The sequence below is a fragment of the Schistocerca nitens genome, chromosome 10, assembly GCF_023898315.1.
Source record: "Schistocerca nitens isolate TAMUIC-IGC-003100 chromosome 10, iqSchNite1.1, whole genome shotgun sequence".
NCBI lineage: Eukaryota > Metazoa > Arthropoda > Insecta > Orthoptera > Acrididae > Schistocerca > Schistocerca nitens.
In genome coordinates, this window is record NC_064623.1 from 97,518,202 (window position 1) to 97,539,478 (window position 21,277).

Sequence of the window (21,277 nt, forward strand, 5' to 3'; positions counted from 1 at the left end):
AACGGATACACTTCGGTTTGATGGGCTTTGAATATGTTGTCATGTAGAACCAAATTAGAGACACGTTTTTTATACGGGCCCATACGACCATTAACGGGATGGAAAGGCCCCTTGAAAAAGACTGAGTTTTATGTTTCTTAATGAATATTTTTCTTAGAGAAATCGAATACTTTCTTTCAAATTCTTAAGGCGGCAGGGATCAGACACAGGGAGATAAACGCTATTTACACTTTTTACAGAAACCACATGGCAGTTATAAGAGTCGAGGGGCACGAAAAGGAAGCAGTGGTTGGGATGGGAGTGGGTTAGGGTTGTAGCCTATCGCAGATGTTATTCAATCTGTATATTGAGCAAGCAGTAAAGGAAACAAAACAAAAATTAAAATGCATGGAGAAGGGATGAGGTTTGCCGATGACGTTGTAATTCTGTCAGAGGACCTGGAAGAGCAGTAAACGGAATGGACAGTGTCTTGAAAGGAGGATATAAGATGAACATCAACAAAAGCAAAACGACGATAGTGGAATGTAGTCTAATTAAATCAGGAGACGCTGAGGGAATTAGATTAGGAAATGAGTCTCTTAAAGTAGTAGATGAGTTTTGCTGTTTGGGAAGGAAAATAACTGATGATGGTCGAAGTAGAGAGGATATAAAATGTAGACTGGTAATGGCAAGAAAAGCGTTTAAGAAGAAAATTTTGTTAACATCGAATACAGATTTAAGTGTCAGGAAGTCTTCTGTAAAAGTATTTATATGGAGTGTAGCCATGTATGGATGTGAAACATGGACGATAGATAGTTTAGGCAAGAAGAGAATAGAAACTTTTGAAAAGTGGTGCAAAAGAAGAATGCTGAAGATTAGATGGGTAGGTCATGTAACTAATGAGGAGGTACTGAACAGAATTGGGAAGACGAGGAATTTATGGCACAACTTGACTAGAAGAAGGGATCGGTTCGTAGGATTTGTTCTGAGGCATCAAGGGATCACCAATTTAGTACTGGAGAGCGGCGTGGAGCGTAAGAATCGTAGAGGGAGATCAAGAGATGAATACACTAAGCAGGTTCAGAAGGATGTAGGGTACAGTAGGTACTTGGAGATGAAGAATGATAGATAGCATGGAGAGCTGTGTCAAACCAGTCTCTGGACTGAAGACCACAACAACAACAACAACAATGAATACCATAGAAACGGTAACACACAACAAAAATAAATAAAAAAACCTTCTAATAAACGGTCCATGGATTTTAATGTATGTTACAACTGTGCACCTAAATTTATCAAGTCATTTTTTTCGAAATCCCCCCTACTATTATGTTTTTTATTTCAACATTTGACTAATAGCAAAACGTATACCATCGTTAGTATGAAACTGAAACATATATGAAGTGGTATTATAATTCTTCTCTGTGCTTGTTGCGAAAAATCTAAGTGCATTCAGCGTTGTTTTTTTTTTTTTTCGAACTATTCTGGACCTCCTCATTATTGTGCAAATGTACAGAAATGTAACAACACCAATGTACAGTTCCAGATATAATATTAATCACATCCGAAAAGGTTACAGCCTGAAAACAAAAAATACACCAAATATAAATCACATCGGAAATCTTGTTATTCCATTCATACTGCCATCACTAGTGCAATCGGAATGCTTCATTTGTGCCATCTATACTTGCTTCACACAGTCAAGAAGAAAGACTGGACGTGGTGAAAGCTCAAAAAGTAGTAAGACTCGTTGAAACAGTGAAAGTAAAGTTACGTTCTGCTACAATTTCAACTGAAAACTTCAAATATTTATCGCAAATTGCGAAAGAAATATGTTAAATAAAATATCGGCACTCTTTTGTTTTAAAATATAAGATTAGTTATACCCATGGCAAAAGCTATGTATGAAAAATATGCTATAGACCATATAAAATTTTTATTAAATTGAGATTGATTATTATAAAAACTATTAGATCGATGAGTTCTAAATATTTAATCAGCGGTCTCATCAGTTATTCAGACGTACTGTTGGCAGCTACCCTACTGTTATAAAGAATGTCACTATGAAAGCTGCCGGCCGAAGTGGCCGTGCGGTTAAAGGCGCTGCAGTCTGGAACCGCGAGACCGCTCCGGTCGCAGGTTCGAATCCTGCCTCGGGCATGGATGTTTGTGATGTCCTTAGGTTAGTTAGGTTTAAGTAGTTCTAAGTTCTAGGGGACTAATGACCTCAGCAGTTGAGTCCCATAGTGCTCAGAGCCATTTGAACCATTTGAACTATGAAAGCTACAGTTAAAGTAAGACGATTCTGCAACATCCATCAAAGATGCAATTGTGATGTAGGCGACTCGCTATAATATACCACAACTCCAAGGACTTTTACATCTTTGATTTAACTGACACTGTAATAGTATTAAGGTTGCTCATAGAGGGCACAGCTATTACACATAGTAGTTTACCGTTTTTATCTAAAATATAAACAAGTTTTACACATACTAACTATCTGTTAACCAGACATTTTAAATGAATCAATTGTATGTTATTAGCGTATTTCGTACTTTTATACTTTGAAGATACGGTCATATTGTGAACGCAGATTGGCAGTTGTGAAGTAGTGTGAGAGGAAGGAGGCGGAGCCTCTGCATGTTTAAGCTCATGCTCAGCACTCATAACCATCAGTTGACTTCGTAGCAGCTGAGGAGCGCTCCGCCTACCATCCTCCAAGGAAGCCATGGGTATAATAAGTTTAATTTTATCTTGTTCAAATTTTGTTCTCATTAGACACTTTTCATTTTATTTTAAGATTGGTCTCTCGTATTTTCTAAAATTAATTCACAGGTCTGAAGATGGTTATATAAATATAACCGAAACCGGTCACCTATGTTATTGAGACATAAGTTTTGTGATCAAGACTGAACTTTAGTTAAAATATAATACCGATGTATCGATAAACACATGACAGAAACTCTCCGATATACTGTATGTCGATAGCCAATGCAAAAAAATCGATGCTCGATATATTATCAACAGCCTTATCAGACACCCCTTAAACTGACCTTACTAAATGCGTTCATAACCATGCCGATGGGCAAAATCACAAACAGAGAAGAAGAGTAATCCATGGAAAATCAACTAACTGACCAGCAGGTGAAAGTATCGAGGATAGCGGCTGGACAACTGCGGACTGACCTGCAGTGGAATCTGCGTTGCCCTTAGAGGCACTCACTGCAGCCGTTGAGGCGGCGGCGGTGGTCGGCGCAGGGGTGGTGGTGGTGGTGGTGGTCGTGGTGGTGGTGCTGGTGGTGGTGGTAGTGGTGGCCTGGGTGCTGGTGGCGGCCGGCGTGGCGGGCGTCGACGTCAGCGCCTCGGTGGCCGCGGGCTCGCTGTAGAGGGCGCTGCTGGCCGCCAAGTCTTCAGCGGGGGACACCGAGGACACTGCGGACAGGGAGGGGTCCTCCGTGGAGGAGGCGGGGGCGGCGTCCCGGTGGGCGGCGGCCACTGGGGGCGGCGCCGGGTCCTCCAGCGACTGGTGCAGCGGTCGGCGCGCCGGCAGCAGGTTCTGCGGGAAAAGCGGTTTCTTTTATCCGTTTCTACTGGAAGAGCAGTTGAGCGGAATGGACAGTGTCTTGAAAGGAGGATATAAGACGAACATCAACAAAAAAACAAAAGGAGGATGATGGAATGTAGTCGAATTAAATCAGGTGATGCTGAGGGAATTAGATTACGAAATGAGACACTTAAAGTAGTAAAGGAGTTTCCTATTTGGGGAGCAAAATAACTGATGATCGTCGAAGTAGAGATGTAGACTGGCAATGGCAAGGAAAGCGTTTCTGAAGAAGAGACATTTGTTAACATCCAGAATAGATTAAAATGTCAGGAAATCGTATCTGAAAGTATTTGTGTGGAGTGTACTGTGTAGTCATGTATGGAAACATGGACAATAACTAGTTTAGATAAGAAGAGAATAGGAGCTTTCGAAATATGGTGCTACAGAAGAATGCTGAAGATTATATGGGTAGAGCACGTAACTAATGAGGAGGTATTGAATAGAATTGAGGAGAAGAGGAATTTGTGGCACAACTTGACTAGAAGAAGGGATCGGTTGGTAGGACGTGTTCTGAGGCATCAAGGGATCACCAATTTAGTATTGGAGGGCAGCGTAGAGGGTAAAAATCTTAGAGGGGGACTGAGAGACTAAGCAGATTCAGAAGGATGTAGGCTGCAGTAGGTACTGGGAGAGGAAGAAGCTTGCACAAAATAGAGTAGCATCAGAGCTGCATCAAACCAGTCTCTGAACTGTAGACCACAACAACAACAACAACAACTGTACGCTAGGTCGGAAGTGTATCAAACTTCCAAAAGCTATCTGTGGTACTCAGATACAACTTTTTGTGACGCTTATCACGTTATTATACACACAACGCCTTTCGTGGGATTAGGCGGCCGCTGTACGCCGACCGTACCTTCGGAAACCTTCGATGTCACCTCACATATTTTGACAACTATGGAAGCTTCAATTACCTCTCGCTGTTGACGAAGATAGGACAATAGTTCTGCTCGTGCAGTATAGCGGACAGCGGCACGAGACCTATTTCACAGCAGAGGAACTGGGCTTTCAGATCTGTGTACGACTTTCGAGTGGAGTGAGAAGCACATGCCTACACAGGTGTCCAAAATTGAAGCAACAAATCGCTGTTTCCCAGTCCTGTGTGTATTTTACGATATAATGGTTCAAACTGTCAATCAGGTGTCCGTACGATCGTGTTCTGCCAACGATGACGTCAGGGCACCTAGATTCGCCCCTGTTAAACACTGACTACTTTGAATGACAGTGAAGCTTTGAAACATGTATCTACTTTGTTTAAGTTGTAAATAACCAGTTGACACTATGAAAGTTCCAGCCATCGTATAAATTTTCTAATGATTATTCGGTAAAGTATGTTCTGACTGTTTCCATAACCTAGCAGCTTTGGTTCACATGGGCCCACGGAGCCTGGCAGATAAATAAAGTAAATAAAAGATCCAGCATTCAGTAAGTCTCCTGTTTTTTTACTCTGTATTACCTTCGCAGCAGAGGCAAAACTAGACTGCGGCAGAGAATAGAAAGAAGTGAAAAGACAGCGAAAAATTAAAATTTGTTTAGCTGAGTTTTCCGTCGGTGCTTCGCAGAACATAACAGTATCAGATAGGGAACACTTCCTAGTGTTCCGCAAAACAACAGGGTGTATCAAAAATAATCACCCAATTTTAAAAAAAATTATTACTATTATGTTATTTGAGATATGTGTGTGAACAACGTACTGTAGGAAAGAGCAAAAACTCGAGTTTTACATGGTTCCCGATAGATAGCAGCAGTGTGCTCATACGTCAGTTATAGTAAAAATGGTGTCGGGACAACAGAAAGCGTTTTGTGTTGTACGTTTTGCGTAGTGTGGGTCAGTAATAACTGTTCTGCGTGGCTTTCGTACTAGGTGGGGTGTGGATCCTCCTACAGCACAGAGCATTAGACGATGCCGTAAACAATTCCGAGAAACAGGTTGTCTGTGTAAAGACAAATCGCGGGCCCACCCCGAATATTTGACACAGACGTCTAACGCATCCGCCATAGTTTCTCAAGGAGTCCGCAAAAATCCGTTCGCCGTGCAGCTCGACAGCTCAATATGTCCCCGATATCCATCTAGCGTGTGTTGCGTCAACGTTTACACATGAAACCATACAAAATTCAGCTACTGTAAGCTCTTCGTGGAGGTGACAAACAACGATGTGTGGAGTTCTGTAAATTCGTTCTTGGTAAGACGGAGGATGACAGATTTCTTCCTCACTTAGTGTTTAATGACGAGGCAACAGACCATTTAAATAGAAAGGTGAACCGTCATAATGTGAGAATATGGGATACGGAACACACACAGGAAGTTGTACATGAGCGGGATGCTCCAAAATTTAATGTGTTTTGTGCAGTTTCACGCGAAAAGGTGTATGGTCTATTTTTCTTTGGTGAGAACACTGTTACAGGAAGAGAGGAAGCACTTACTTCGGTACGCATGAGAACTTTCTTTTCCCACAATTGGAGACTGATTCGAACGACTTCGTTTACCAACAGGATGGGGCACCACCACACTGCACCTCAAGTGCGGGAATTTTTAAATCAAAGGATTACTGAACGGTGCATCGCTCCCACTTACGTTACTGGGCTCCAATGTCACCGGACCTGACTGTACGTGATTTATTTATCAACAACAATGAATGAACTGATACATCGCATGACAGTAGTTGTGGAAGCTGTAACTCAAGACATGCTCGTTACAGTGTGGGAACAATTTGAATACCGCGTTGACATACGCCGTGCATCTCAATGGCAGCATATTGAACACCTATGAAAAGGTATGAAAAAAAAACCTTGTCGACTTTCCCGTTCATCAAAAAACAAAATTCAGTATATATCTTTATTAGTTTCAGAAATATAGACGTGCCAAATCGAATGATTCTTTTTGGTACATCGTGTATATTTATTTGGTAGTGAACCTGGTTTCGGCTTGTTTGGTCATCGTCACACGACGATGTCGTACCCACATGCCCAAATAAGTACTCTGTTATTATATACACTTAAGCTTCTTCAGACATTAGGCTAGCATTAACAACTGACATTAGATGCACCAATAACTTACTTAGGAAATGTTCGAAAAACGAACAAAGAGGCGTAACGAAACTGTTGAGTTAGGAAACATAAAATTACCGGGCCTCGCCTTGTAGCTGTAAACCGCAACATTCCGTCTGATAAGACTCATGCCCTGGCAACCACAACCGGATACTACAGCAAACACAGCAAACAAGGGACAGACGTTGCTACACAAGCAGGCAATTTTATTCTGAAAGAAGAATATATGAAAATCTTGGTCGTGAAGAGGAAATGCACCAGTATCGAGAACATCTACAGCGTCTTTCGTCATAGCCTGCTACGGTGACAGGATTCTAAAACTTACGCTGAGAGCTTCAACGTTGCGCTAAGCCCACTAAACCTAATGCATTGACCAGGCCTCAGTGCACTGAAAAAAATTTGCTGACTTTGAATGGTGGCCGTCCTATTCGCTATGATGATTCTGAATATGTCATGGTCCACAAATATGGACTAATTTGTAAATTTGATAAACGTTCTCAGGCCTTGTAATATCGCTTTAACATTGCTCTTATAATCATATACTTTGGGACTATGTTCGAGAGCGGAGATGCTGGTCGGAGTGGTTAAGTTTACTTCATCAGTGTGAGCGAGTAGCAACTGTGTGGTAATGTATTTGGTTCGAAATGGACGGAAGCTGGCCTGGCCTGCAATGGAGGCAGCATTATTTGATGCAATTTTTGTAATATGATGCTTAAAGAGAGATATTAAGCAGAAGGATTATAATATTGTATGAATGAGGTTCCTAACATTTAAAGGTAACGTGGTTTTGTTATATTCGTAATTATTTAGTGTACTTACACTTACAACAGTACTTACGGTTTAGATTTTGTGTAAGGTTTTTTGTAATGAGGTTATATGGTTGTCTTTCACTACAGTGATAAATGCTGAAGAGTCATATTGCGAATTCATGTTTTAGAAGTGTGGAAACTTGTATTGTTGCTATGGCTTAATGAAGCTCGATTAAATATTAGTGTCGATTCAGTTATTTCTTTGTCGGTGAGATTAGCTCTCGATTTTTCATTTGCATTCATGCGCACTCACGTTGCACATCGCGAGTTGTCTGCTGAGTAACATTTTTGAGTAATGATGAAATCCCGCTTTGCATTCCACACCGCGGTACCGCAGGTGAAACTTAATTTTGACAGTGAAGTCATTATTTTTATAAAAACCTATGTTGCAGAGAAGACGACCGGTCCGTTTCGCACAGGTAAGCCATAAATTTCATCAACACAATGACAATATCGGTATAAGTCCAGAGGTTTATTGTGAGAGGAGTATTTTTTGAAAGTGTTACCTTCGGATTAAAAAAAAAAGGGTTCAAATGGTTCTGAGCACTATGGGACAACATCTTAGGTCATCAGTCCCCTAGAACTTACAACTACTCAAACCTAAGGACATCACACAAATCCATGCCCGAGGCAGGATTCGAACCTGCGACCGTAGCAGTCCCGCGGTTCCGGACTGAGCGCCTAGAACCGCTCCGCCACACCGGCCGGCTTCGGATTTAGATTTAACAGATAATGTTAGTTGCGCTTTATTCAGTGATAATTTGTTGTACAATTACGATAATAGTTCTGGTACAGCAGTTGTTTTCAAAACTAACAAAGATTCGATACAGGAGGATCAACGTTTTGCACATTTATTTTGATACGGAGTCAGATACCGTAAGCAAATTGTATTGAAAACAGATTTATTTTTCGCAGTCGTATTGTTTTATTGATCGTTTATTCTTGGATTTCTCATAGCGTCATATCACATTAAAAAAAAAGCGTCATGCATTGTCTCGTAAACCAAATTTCTAATATTTAACGCCAACGCTCAACAATTATCCAAAAATTCTTACGAGTGAGACTAAGATTCTTATATTTTACCTCAACGGCCCTCAATTACCCGATAATTCTGATGAAGGAAGGATAACAAGTTCTTAAAATCAAAAATTGTACCCTAGACTCACGTTGTACCCTAAAGGTAAGAAATGTGATGAACTAATAATAGCAATCTGCGTTAAAGGAAAATTCAATCCTGTAGCTTTGTTAGCCTGGAAGCAAATCAGCGTAAAGTACTGGAAAAAGCGCAATAGATTGTCACAGGTCATACGTTCTGGGAGTAACTACGTTGCTGTTGCATATGATCTCTAAGATACAAAGGTGTTAGAAATACTGTCTCAAAAATGAAGCGTACACGTACGCACCATCGGTCTGTATGCGAATGATCTACGAATTGCAGTTCTCTTTGACAGGTAGAACGGCGAGCGGAAAGCGTGAAGCGTGTTTAGCGTTGTTACCAGGCCTGGTAGCAAATGCCAGTAAACTCCTGGTTCTTTACAGAGTCGAACTCCTATGTATAAAACAGCTGCATACTTCTGATTACATTACAGATGAGCTGTTGTTGTTGTGGTCTTCAGTCCAGAGACTGGTTTCATGCAGCTCTCCATGCTACTCTATCCTGTGCAAGCTTCTTCATCTCCCAGTACCTACTGCAACCTACATCCTTCTGAATCTGCTTAGTGTAGTCATCTCTTGCTCTCCCTCTGCGATTTTTACCCTCCACGCTGCCCTCCACTACTAAATTGGTGATCCCTTGATGCCTCAGAACATGTCTTACCAACCGATCCCTTCTTCTGGTCAAGTTGTGCCACAAACTTCTCTTCTCCCCAATCCTATTCAATACTTTCTCATTAGTTATGTGATCTACCCATCTAATCTTCAGCATTCTTCTGTAGCACCACATTTCGAAAGCTTCTATTCTCTTCTTGTCCAAACTATTTATCGTCCATGTTTCACTTCCATACACGGCTACACTCCATAACAAATACTTTCAGAAATGACTTCCTGACACTTAAATCTATACTCGATGTTAACAAATTTCTCTTCTTCAGAAACGCTTTCCTTGCCATTGCCAGTCTACATTTTACATCCTCTCTACTCCGACCATCATCAGTTATTTTGCTCCCCAAATAGCAAAACTCCTTTACTACTTTAAGTGTCTCATTTCCTAATCTAATTCCCTCAGCATCACTCGACTTAATTCGACTACATTCCATTATCCTCGTTTTGCTTCTGTTGATGTTCATCTTATATCCTCCTTTCAAGACACTATCTATTCCGTTTAACTGCTCTTCAAAGTCATTGCTGTCTCTGACAGAATTACGATGTCATCGGCGAACCTCAAAGTTTTTATTTCTTCTCCATGGATTTTAATACCTACTCCGAATTTTTCCTTTGTTTCCTTCACTGCTTGCTCAATATACTGATTGAATAATATCGGGGAAAGGCTACAACCCTGTCTCACTCCCTTCCCAACCACTGCTTCCCTTTCATGCCCCTCGACTCTTATAACTGCCATCTGGTTTCTGTACAAACTGTAAATATCCTTTCGCTCCCTGTATTTTACCCCTGCCACCTTCAGAATTTGAAAGAGAGTATTCCAGTTAACGTTGTCAAAAGTTTTCTCTAAGTCTACAAGTGCTAGAAACGTAGGTTTGCCTTTTCTTAATCTTTCTTCTAAGATAAGTCGTAAGGTTAGTATTGCCTCACGTGTTCCAACATTTCTACGGAATCCAAACTGATCTTCCCCGAGGTCCGCTTCTACCAGTTTTTCCATTCGTCTGTAAAGAATTCGCGTTAGTATTTTGCAGCTGTGACTTATTAAACTGATAGTTCGGTAATTTTCACATCTCTCAACACCTGCTTTCTTTGGGATTGAAATTATTATATTTTTCTTGAAGTCTGAGGGTATTTCGCCTGTTTCATTCATCTTGCTCACCATATGGTAGAGTTTTGTCAGGACTGGCTCTCCCAAGACCGTCAGTAGTTCCAATGGAATGTAGTCTACTCCGGGGGCCTTGTTTCGACTCAGGTCTTTCAGTGCTCTGTCAAACTCTTCACGCAGTAACGTATCTCCCATTTCATCTTCATCTACATCCTCTTCCATTTCCATAATATTGTCCTCAAGTACATCGCCCTTGTATAGACCCTCTATATACTCCTTCCACCTTTCTGCTTTCCCTTCTTTGCTTAGAACTGGGTTTCCATCTGAGCTCTTGATGTTCATACAAGTGGTTCTCTTATCTCCAAAGGTCTCTTTAATTTTCCTGTAGGCAGTGTCTATCTTACCCCTAGTGAGATAAGCCTCTACATCCTTACATTTGTCCTCTAGTCATCCCTGCTTAGCCATTTTGCACTTCCTGTCGATCTCATTTTTGAGACGTCTGTATTCCTTTTTGCCTGCCTCATTTACTGCATTTTTATATTTTCTCCTTTCATCAATTAAATTCAATATTTCTTCTGTTACCCAAGGATTTCTACTAGCCCTCGTCTTTTTACCTACTTGATCCTCTGCTGCCTTCACTACTTCATCCCTCAAAGCTACCCATTCTTCTTCTACTGTATTTATTTCCCCCATTCCTGTCAATTGCTCCCTTATGCTCTCCCTGAAACTCTGTACAACCTCTGGTTCTTTTAGCTTATCCAGGTCCCATCTCCTTAAATTCCCACCTTTTTGCAGTTTCTTCAGTTTTAATCTACAGTTCATAACCAAAAGATTGTGGTCAGAGTCCACATCTGCCCCTGGAAATGTCTTACAATTTAAAAACTGGTTCCTATATCTCTGTCTTACCATTATATAATCTATCTGATATCTTTTAGTATCTCCAGGGTTCTTCCGTGCATACAACATTCTTTGATGATTCTTGAACCAAGTGTTAGCTATGAGTAAGTTGTGCTCTGTGCAAAATTCTACCAGGCGGCATCCTCTTTCATTTCTTAGCCCCAATCCATATTCACCTACTACGTTTCCTTCTCTCCCTTTTCCTACTACCGAATTCCAGTCACCCATGACTATTAAATATTCGTCACCCGTCACTATGTGAATAATTTCTTTTATTTCATCATACATTTCATCAATTTCTTCGACATCTGCAGAGCTAGTTGGCATATAAACTTGTACTACTGTGGTAGGCGTGGGCTTCGTGTCTATCTTGGCCACAATAAGGCGTTCACTATGCTGTTTGTGGTAGCTTACTCGCACTCCCATTTTTTTATTCATTATTAAACCTACTCCTGCATTACCCCTATTTGATACTGTATTTATAACCCTGTATTCACCTGACCAGAAGTCTTGTTCCTCCTGCCACCGAACTTCACTAATTCCCACTATATCTAACTTTAACCTATCCATTTCCCTTTTTAAATTTTCTAATATACCTGCCCGATTAAGGGATCCGTAGAACGCCAGTTTTCTTTCTCCTGATGATGACATCCTCTTGAGTAGTCCCCGCCCGGAGATCCGAATGGGGGAATATTTTACCTCCGGAATATTTTACCCAAGAGGACAACAACATCATTTAATCATACAGTAAAGCTGCATGCAAATGAGCTAATGCGTTAAATATTTCACGTTAAGCCCGTAAGCGAGAAAAGGTTTAGAGCATATTCTGGGAAATTTGCGCTTCGTTTTAAGCAAAAGCTAGTTTTGGAAGCAGCGTCCATGTTTGTGACGTCATAGCTCCTGAACCATGTCTCGTTTAATGATACGACTTTGCACTTACATTCAATGCAACGGCCTCACCGCAGTGGATACACCGGTTCCCGTCAGATCACCGAAGTTAAGCGCTGTCGAGTGTTTCCGGCACTTGGATGGGTGACCATCTGCGCCGTCGTGGGCTGTTGCCATTTTTCGGGGTGCACTCAGGCTCGTGATGCCAATTGAGGAGCTACTCGGCCGAGTAGTAGCGGCTCCGGTCAAAGAAAACCATCATAACGACTGGGAGAGCGGTGTGCTGACCACATGCCAGTCGCAACCGCATCCTCAGCTGAGGACGAGACGTCGGTCGGATGGTACCGATGGACCACTTGTGGCCTGAAGACGGAGTGCTTTAGTTACGTTCAGTGCTACATCTGGACACTGAAAAGTGTGTTGCGAATGCAGCTAGTAGAAAATAAGAAATAAATTAAAACGTCATTCAGGTGCGGCAGTCTCACTGCATGAACAGTGAAATGTAGTAGGCGATAAACTTCTTTCCTTTAATCACCTTGTGGGGGAGGAGGCGGAGGTTTCAGCGAGCTAGAGTTTCGTAATTTCAAAATTATGTGCAAGTCACTAACAATAAGTGCTCTCATTCTCAAATACTGCATGAATATAATCGAGGTATCTGCGCACTTAGATCTAAGCTTCCCTAAGACATATATTCAGACAGTTTATAACGGTAACTAGCAGAGTACCCCGAATTGCCCGAATATTTATTTATTCCAGGCTTTTGTTAGTCCATTTCGTCCTACCCGCTGTCTATCTATCTCCTCCTCCCCTCTTTCTTAGTCCTCTCCTCTTCAATCTGTCTATCACCTCTTTTCCCCTTTGCGTTCATTTCCCTCTGTTCATCTTCTCCTACCCCAATAGAAGGTTGCTGGTTCTTACCCCCATAGTATGTCTTTCGTGCCGGCCGGAGTGGCCGAGCGGTTAAAGGCGCTACAGTCTGGAACCGCACGACCACTACGGTCGCAGGTTCGAATCCTGCCTCGGGCATGGATGTGTGTGATGTCCTTAGGTTAGTTAGGTTTAAGTAGTTCTAAGTTCTAGGGGACTTATGACCACAGCAGTTGAGTCCCATAGTGCTCAGAGCCATTTGAACCATTTGAAGTATGTCTTTCAAGCTTGCAAGAAGGATGTAAACGAGTTTTGACTGAAATACATCTACGAGTTTAGTAGGAGCTTCACACCCCTCACGTATGTTTGACATATTTGTAGACATAATTCAGCCATATCTCTAGCGAATTTTGCCCTGCAATTTCTATTTCACTAGCTCAATATTTATGACGCTGTGTCTCGTGAACTACTGCAGCACAATGATACATACTATGTGATCAAAAGTATCTGGACACTTGGCTGAAAATGACTTACAAGTTCGTGGCGCCCTCCAACGGTAATGTTGGAATTCAGTATGGTGTTGGGCTGCCCATAGCCTTGATGACAGCTTCCACTCTCGCAGGCATACGTTCAGTCAGGTGCTGGAAGGTTTCTTGGGGAGTGGCAGCCCATGCTTCACGGAGTGAGGCAATGAGGAGCGGTATCGATCTCGGTCGGCGAGGCCTGGCACGAAGTCGGCGTTCCAAAGCATCCCAAAGGCGTTCTATAGGATTCAGGTCGGGACTCTGTGCAGGCCAGTCCATTACAGGGACGTTATTGTCGCGTAACCACTCCGCCACAGGCCGTGCATTATGAACAGGTGCTCGATAGTGATGGAAGATACATTCGCCATCCCCGAATTGTTTTTCAACAGTGGGAAGCAAGAAGGTGCTTAAAGCATCAATGTAGGCGGGTGCTGTGGTAGTGACACGCAAAACAACAAGGGGTGCAAGCCCCCTCTAGGAAAAACACGACCACACCTTAACACCACCGCCTCCGAATTTTACTGATGGCACTACACACGCTGGTAGATGACGTTCACCGGTCGTTCGCCATACCCATGCCATCGGATCGCCTCATTGTGTACCGTGATTCGTCACTCCACACAACGTTTTTCCACTGTTCAATCGTGCAATGTTTACGATCCTTACACCAAGCGACGGGTCGTTTGGCATTTACCGGCGTGATGTGTGGCATATGAGGAGCCGCTCGACCATGAAATCCAACTTTTCTCATCTCCCGCCTAACTGTAATTGCACTTGCAGTGGATCCTGATGCAGATTGGAATTCCTGTGTGATGGTCTGGATACATGTCTCCCTGTTACACATTACGACCCTCTTCGTCGGCGGTCTCTGTCAGTTTACAGACGAGGTCGGCCTATACGCTTTTGTACTGTACGTTTCCACTTCACTATCACATCGGAGACAGTGGGCGAAGGGATTTTTAGGAGTGTCGAAATCTCGCGTACAGACGAATCACTCAAATGACACCCAATCACGTGACCACGTTCGGATTCCGTGAGTTCCGCAGAGCGCCCCATTCTGCTCTCTCACGATGTCTAATCATTTCTGAGGTCGCTGCTATGGAGTACGTGTCACCACAATGCACCTAATATGAAAAACGTGTGTTTTTGTGGTGTCCGGATGCTGTTGATCACATAGTGTAATTTTCGTACATTTAGGGCCATATGAGGATACTGTTAGCAAAATGTGTTGCTAATAGAGTTAAGTAATTAATTTAAACGTCATGCATGATGTGGGAGTTTTTCACACGCCTCAGTGTTTGCAACGTCTTATCTCTTGATAGAAGTACGGTACAGTGATATAATTTTACAGGTACATTCAGCGGCCGGCTGCGGTGGCCGAGCGGTTCTAGGCGCTTCAGTCCGGAACCACGACTGCTACAGACGCAGTTTCGAGTCCTGCCTCGGGCATAGATGTGTGTGATGTACTTAGGTTAGTTAGCTTTAAGTAGTTCTAAGTTCTAGGGGACTGATGACCTCAGATGTTAAGTCCCATAGTGCTCAGAGCCATTTGAACCATTTTACATTCAGCGGTATTTATGCATACTGCCTGGAAAATGTGTCACGAATAGAGTTGATAGTATAGAAGTAGTGAATGAAAACGTCACGCCTGTTGCGGTAGTTTTACTGCATGAGCAGCGAAAATGTAGGAAGCAATAAACTCCTACCGTCACTTTTTGAGGGTTGTCAAAGAGAAAAAGTTTCATATAGGTTTGGAATTATGTGTAAAGCTTGTTGCAAGCGACTAAGCGCTGTTATTTCTAAATCCTGGATGTATGACGGCTGGGTATTCGAGCGTCATGGGCTACACTTCTTCGCCCCTCATCCTGTGATAGGTAGGTGTTTCTTATCCCCACAGCAATCCTTTCCAGACAGTAAGTGACACGTGTACCGAGTTTGGTTGAAATCGCTCCAGTGGTTTAGGGAAAGATGTGGAACATACACTCCTGGAAATGGAAAAAAGAACACATTGACACCGGTGTGTCAGACCCACCATACTTGCTCCGGACACTGCGAGAGGGCTGTACAAGCAATGATCACACGCACGGCACAGCGGACACACCAGGAACCGCGGTGTTGGCCGTCGAATGGCGCTAGCTGCGCAGCATTTGTGCACCGCCGCCGTCAGTGTCAGCCAGTTTGCCGTGGCATACGGAGCTCCATCGCAGTCTTTAACACTGGTAGCATGCCGCGACAGCGTGGACGTGAACCGTATGTGCAGTTGACGGACTTGGAGCGAGGGCGTATAGTGGGCATGAGGGAGGCCGGGTGGACGTACCGCCGAATTGCTCAACACGTGGGGCGTGAGGTCTCCACAGTACATCGATGTTGTCGCCAGTGGTCGGCGGAAGGTGCACGTGCCCGTCGACCTGGGACCGGACCGCAGCGACGCACGGATGCACGCCAAGACCGTAGGATCCTACGCAGTGCCGTAGGGGACCGCACCGCCACTTCCCAGCAAATTAGGGACACTGTTGCTCCTTGGGTATCGGCGAGGACCATTCGCAACCGTCTCCATGAAGCTGGGCTACGGTCCCGCACACCGTTAGGCCGTCTTCCGCTCACGCCCCAACATCGTGCAGCCCGCCTCCAGTGGTGTCGCGACAGGCGTGAATGGAGGGACGAATGGAGGCGTGTCGTCTTCAGCGATGAGAGTCGCTTCTGCCTTGGTGCCAATGATGGTCGTATGCGTGTTTGGCGCCGTGCAGGTGAGCGCCAAAATCAGGACTGCATACGACCGAGGCACACAGGGCCAACACCCGGCATCATGGTGTGGGGAGCGATCTCCTACACTGGCCGTACACCACTGGTGATCGTCGAGGGGACACTGAATAGTGCACGGTTCATCCAAACCGTCATCGAACCCATCGTTCTACCATTCCTAGACCGGCAAGGGAACTTGCTGTTCCAACAGGACAATGCACGTCCGCATGTATCCCGTCCCACCCAACGTGCTCTAGAAGGTGTAAGTCAACTACCCTGGCCAGCAAGATCTCCGGATCTGTCCCCCATTGAGCATGTTTGGTACTGGATGAAGCGTCGTCTCACGCGGTCTGCATGTCCAGCACGAACGCTGGTCCAACTGAGGCGCCAGGTGGAAATGGCATGGCAAGCCGTTCCACAGGATTACATCCAGCATCTCTACGATCGTCTCCATGGGAGAATAGCAGCCTGCATTGCTGCGAAAGGTGGATATACACTGTACTAGTGCCGACATTGTGCATGCTCTGTTGCCTGTGTCTATGTGCCTGTGGTTCTGTCAGTGTGATCATGTGATGTATCTGACCCCAGGAATGTGTCAATAAAGTTTCCCCTTCCTGGGACAATGAATTCACGGTGTTCTTATTTCAATTTCCAGGAGTGTACATTGTTATACTGGAGCCAAGGTAGCCCCTGAGGGCGGGCAACCCATATTACACCACAGAGGACGAGGTTGTCTATGTCCAAGGTGTACCAAAAGCACCATGGTGAACACCGGCTATGAACACTACTGGCCATTAAAATTGTTACACCAAGAAGAAATTAAGATGATAAACGGGTATTCATTAGAAAAATATATTATATTAGAACTGACATGTGATTACATTTTCACGCAATTTGGGTGCATAGATCCTGAGAAATCAGTACCCAGAACAACCACCTCTGCCGTAATAACGGCCTTGATGCGCCTGGGCATTGAGTCAAACAGAGCTTGGATGCCGTGTACAGGTACAGCTGCCCATGCAGCTTCAACACGATACCACAGTTCATACAGAGTAGTGACTGGCGTATTGTAACGAGCTAGTTGCTCGTCCACCATTCACCAGACGTTTTCAATTGGTGAGAGATCTGGAGAATGTGCTGGCCAGGGCAGCAGTCGAACATTTTCTGTATCCAGAAAGGCCTGTTCAGGACCTGCAACATGCGGTCGTGCATTATCCTACTGAAATGTAGGGTTTCGCAGAGATCGAATGAAGGGTAGAGCCACGGGTCGTAACACATCTGAAATGTAACGTGCGCTGTTCAAAGTGCCGTCAACGCGAACAAGAGGTAACCGAGACGTGTAAGCAATGGCACCCCATACCATTAGACCGGCTGATACGCCACTATGGCGATGACGAATACACGCTTCCAACGTGCGTTCACCGTGATGTGGCCAAATGCGGATGCGACCATCATGATGCTGTAATCAGAACGTGGATTCATCCGGAAAAATGACGTTTTGCCATTGGTGCATCCAGGTTCGTCGTTGAGTACACCATCGCAGGTGCTCCTGCCTGTGATGCAGTGTCAAGGGTAACCGCAGCCATGGTCTGCGAGCTAATAGTCCAATGTGCTGCAAACGTCGTCGAACCGTTCGTCCAAATGGTTGGTGTCTTGCATACGTCCCCATTTGTTGACTCAGGGATCGAGACGTGGCTGCACGATCAGTTACAGCCATGCGCATAAGATGCCTGTCATCTCGACTGCTAGTGATACGAGGCCTTTGGGATCCAGCACGGCGTTCCGTATTACCCTCCTGAACCCATCGATTCCATATTCTGTTAACAGTCATTGGATCTCGACCAACGCGAGCAGCAATGTCGCCATACGATGAACCGCAATTGCGATAGGCTACAATCCGACCTTTATCAAAGTCGGAAACGTGATGGTACGCATTTCTCCTCCTTACACTAGGCATCGCAACAACGATTAACCACGCAACGCCGGTCAACTGCTGTTTGTGTATCGGTTGGAAGCTTTCCTCATGTCAGCACGTTGTAGGTGTCGCCACCGGCGCCAACCTTGTGTGAATGCTCTGAAAAGCTAATCTTTTGCATATCACAGCATCTTCTTCCTGTCGGTTAAATTTCGCGTCTGTAGCACGTCATCTTCGTGAAGTAGCAATTTCAATGGCCAGTAGCGTGCAAAACGACCTGCCATTCCTTGGACTTTTTCGATGTCATCCGTCAGTCCCATCTGATGCGGATCCCACACCGCACATCAATACTCCAGAATAGGACGGACAAGCGTGGTGTAAGCAGTTTCTTCAGTACAACTGTTGCACCTTGTAAGTGTTCTGCCAATGAATCGCAGTCTTTGGTTTGCTCTACCCACAATATTATCAATGTGATTGTTCCAATTTAGGTTATTTGTAATTGTAATCCCTAGGTATTTAGTTGAATTTACAGATTTCAGATTTGTGTGACTTATTGCGTAATCGAAATTTAGCTGATTTCTTTTAGTACTCATGTGGATAACTTCATACTTTTCCTCATTCAGGGTCAATTGCCAGTTTTCGCACTATACAGATATCTTATCTAAATCATTTTGCAAGTCGTTTTTATCAACTGATGACTGTATAAGACGGTAAATGACAGCATCATCGGCAAACAATCTAAGACGGCTTCTCATTTTGTCTCCTATGTCGTTAATATAGATCAGGAACAATAGAGAGCCTATAACACTTCGTTTTGAAACGCCGGATATTACTTCTGTTTTACTCGATGAGTTTCCGTCTATTACTACGAACTGTGACCTTTCTGACAGGAAATCACGAATCCAGTCGCGATACTCCGTTGGCACGCAGTTTGGTTAGGAGACGCTTGTGAGGAACGGTTGTAACGACGGAAATGCATATCCTCCTATTTCCATCTATTGTACTATAAATTTTTTTCTTATTTTGTTACCTGAAGATATAACATTTCTGTGTCTTTATATATTGTAATTGTTTTACTATTTGTATGTACATATTTATGCTTTTATGTCGATGTATAACTGGTTTGTTTTGTAAATATTATTTGTATTTTTACGCTGGGTCTGGCCTAGGGAAAACTATGCTATCGAACGATTACATCGATAGGTCGTGTGGAGAACCAAAGTGTTAAGGATCTTTGGGAGTGTGAACTCTGCCGCGTGGAGCGCGGGCAGAGTGGAGTCTGGCTGGAGTAGTGCAGTGGAGCAGATGTGTTGTGTGACGCTCCCGCGAGTTGCCGCGCTTTCGGGGTTTGGCAGCATGTAATTGCGCTCGAATTGCTATGATAGTTTCTGACACGGTGTCGCGGTCGGGAAGCATTCGCTGACGCACATCTAGAGCCCGTTTCGCCTGGTGACCGTGTGGAGAAGAAGGTGCGCCAACATCCAGCTTCTGCTACAGCGACGGTCGACAATGAGTGACTTTCGCCACCTCCTCGATCGACGGCTTCAAACCTTCAATCAACCAACAAGGAAGACTGGAAGCACGTAAAGTTTTAGAACTGTATGGCAGACCTCAGCTTTTAAAATTGTTGCATCACAAAATTACAGCAACTTAGCATGAACCTTTGTTGCTCATTGTCCCAATTGCATTACCAAGCAGGGTCCCTTCCTTTTCCGAAATGAACCCGAGTGTCGTTGAAATTCAGACGCCAGCATTAAAGTAATATCATTCCATTTCACTGCTTTAATTTCAAAGTTCGGTTGAGGTATTCATAGCTGGCTACAATATTTAGATTACACAAGCACAAATTAAGAGTGCGAGTTTTGTTAGCATATTTTAGCTTACCTGTGACTGCAGCTCAGCTTGGTACGTACAAAATGTTACTATTGTTAACTGTCCAGAATCATTTAATTCAAGTTCAAAGTTAAATCTCTTATTTCGAAATTGCGTAGATTCAAGTAGCTTTTGAAATGATTGTTGAGGTAGCCCAAGACTAACCTTATTTTACTGAATTCCGTAGTGCGTCAGAAACAAATCTCACTATTAAATTCAGTCACTAAATTAACTTCCAATTTTCCGGTTTTATTAATTCTTTTGCTAAATTAAGTCAGAGTGTAGCGAAATTTATTACTTCAGACAAACTTTCAGTTTTCACACAACACGTGTCAACCTTCAGTTGCCACGCTTTTAGTGCTAATTATATGTGCAATAACTTTTCTTTTTCAATTATTATAGTAGTTGTCCATAGGCCTGGCGACCGTAATTTTCCCCAAATCTCAAATATCTAATTAACGCCATTTAATTGTTAACGTGACGACCGCACATTTACTTTCTTTATTAATTTTACCCTTTTCTCAAAATTAATTTCCACCAATTTCATTTGCATTTTTCCTTTCATTTAGATGTAACCCTTTCCTCCCTCTTTACCGTCAGATTAACTTCGGTGACGATTGTTTTTCCCAAATTTCCATTAGGTACACGCAGTTTAATTTTTTACTGTCATTAAGGTCGATAAGTGAGGGGGAGGTTACACGGTGTCGAAAGCCTTCTGCAAATTTAAAAATATGTAATCAATTTTACATCCCCCGTCGATAGCATTCATTACTTCATGAGTCTAAAGAGCTAATTGTGTTTCACAGGAACGATATTTTCTGAGGTAATTCGTAATGTTCGAATACAGTATATGTTCCACTCTGATGATACTGATATTTTCAGAGAAAGTGAAGAATAATAACAGGATCTGTTCAATGGAATCAACAGTTTAAAGAGTACGGAATATGGACTGAGAATAAATCCGTGAAAAACGAAAATACTGAGAAGTATCAGAAATAAAAATATAGAGAAGTAGGCGAGGTTCAGATATATTGTTACCTTGGAAGCAAAATAAACCATGACGGACAATGCAAGGAAGACTTAGAAAGCAGAGTAGCACAGGAAAAGGAGGCATTCATGCCCAAGAGAATTCTACTAGTATCAAATATAGACCTTAATTTGAGGAATCTATCTGTAAGAATGTTCGTATGGAGCACATCATTGTATGGT

General features: G+C 43.3%; 1 protein-coding gene across 2 annotated transcripts in view; it reads right to left on the reverse strand.

The window, feature by feature from the left end:
• LOC126210148 (uncharacterized) overlaps positions 1 to 21,277 on the reverse strand; it is a 571,076-nt gene that overhangs the window by 305,679 nt on the left and 244,120 nt on the right. For both annotated transcript variants that reach the window (XM_049939299.1, XM_049939298.1), the window contains exon 4: positions 3,166 to 3,535. In XM_049939299.1, the coding sequence (XP_049795256.1) occupies positions 3,166 to 3,535 (370 nt within the window). The remainder of the gene's footprint in view (positions 1 to 3,165; positions 3,536 to 21,277) is intronic.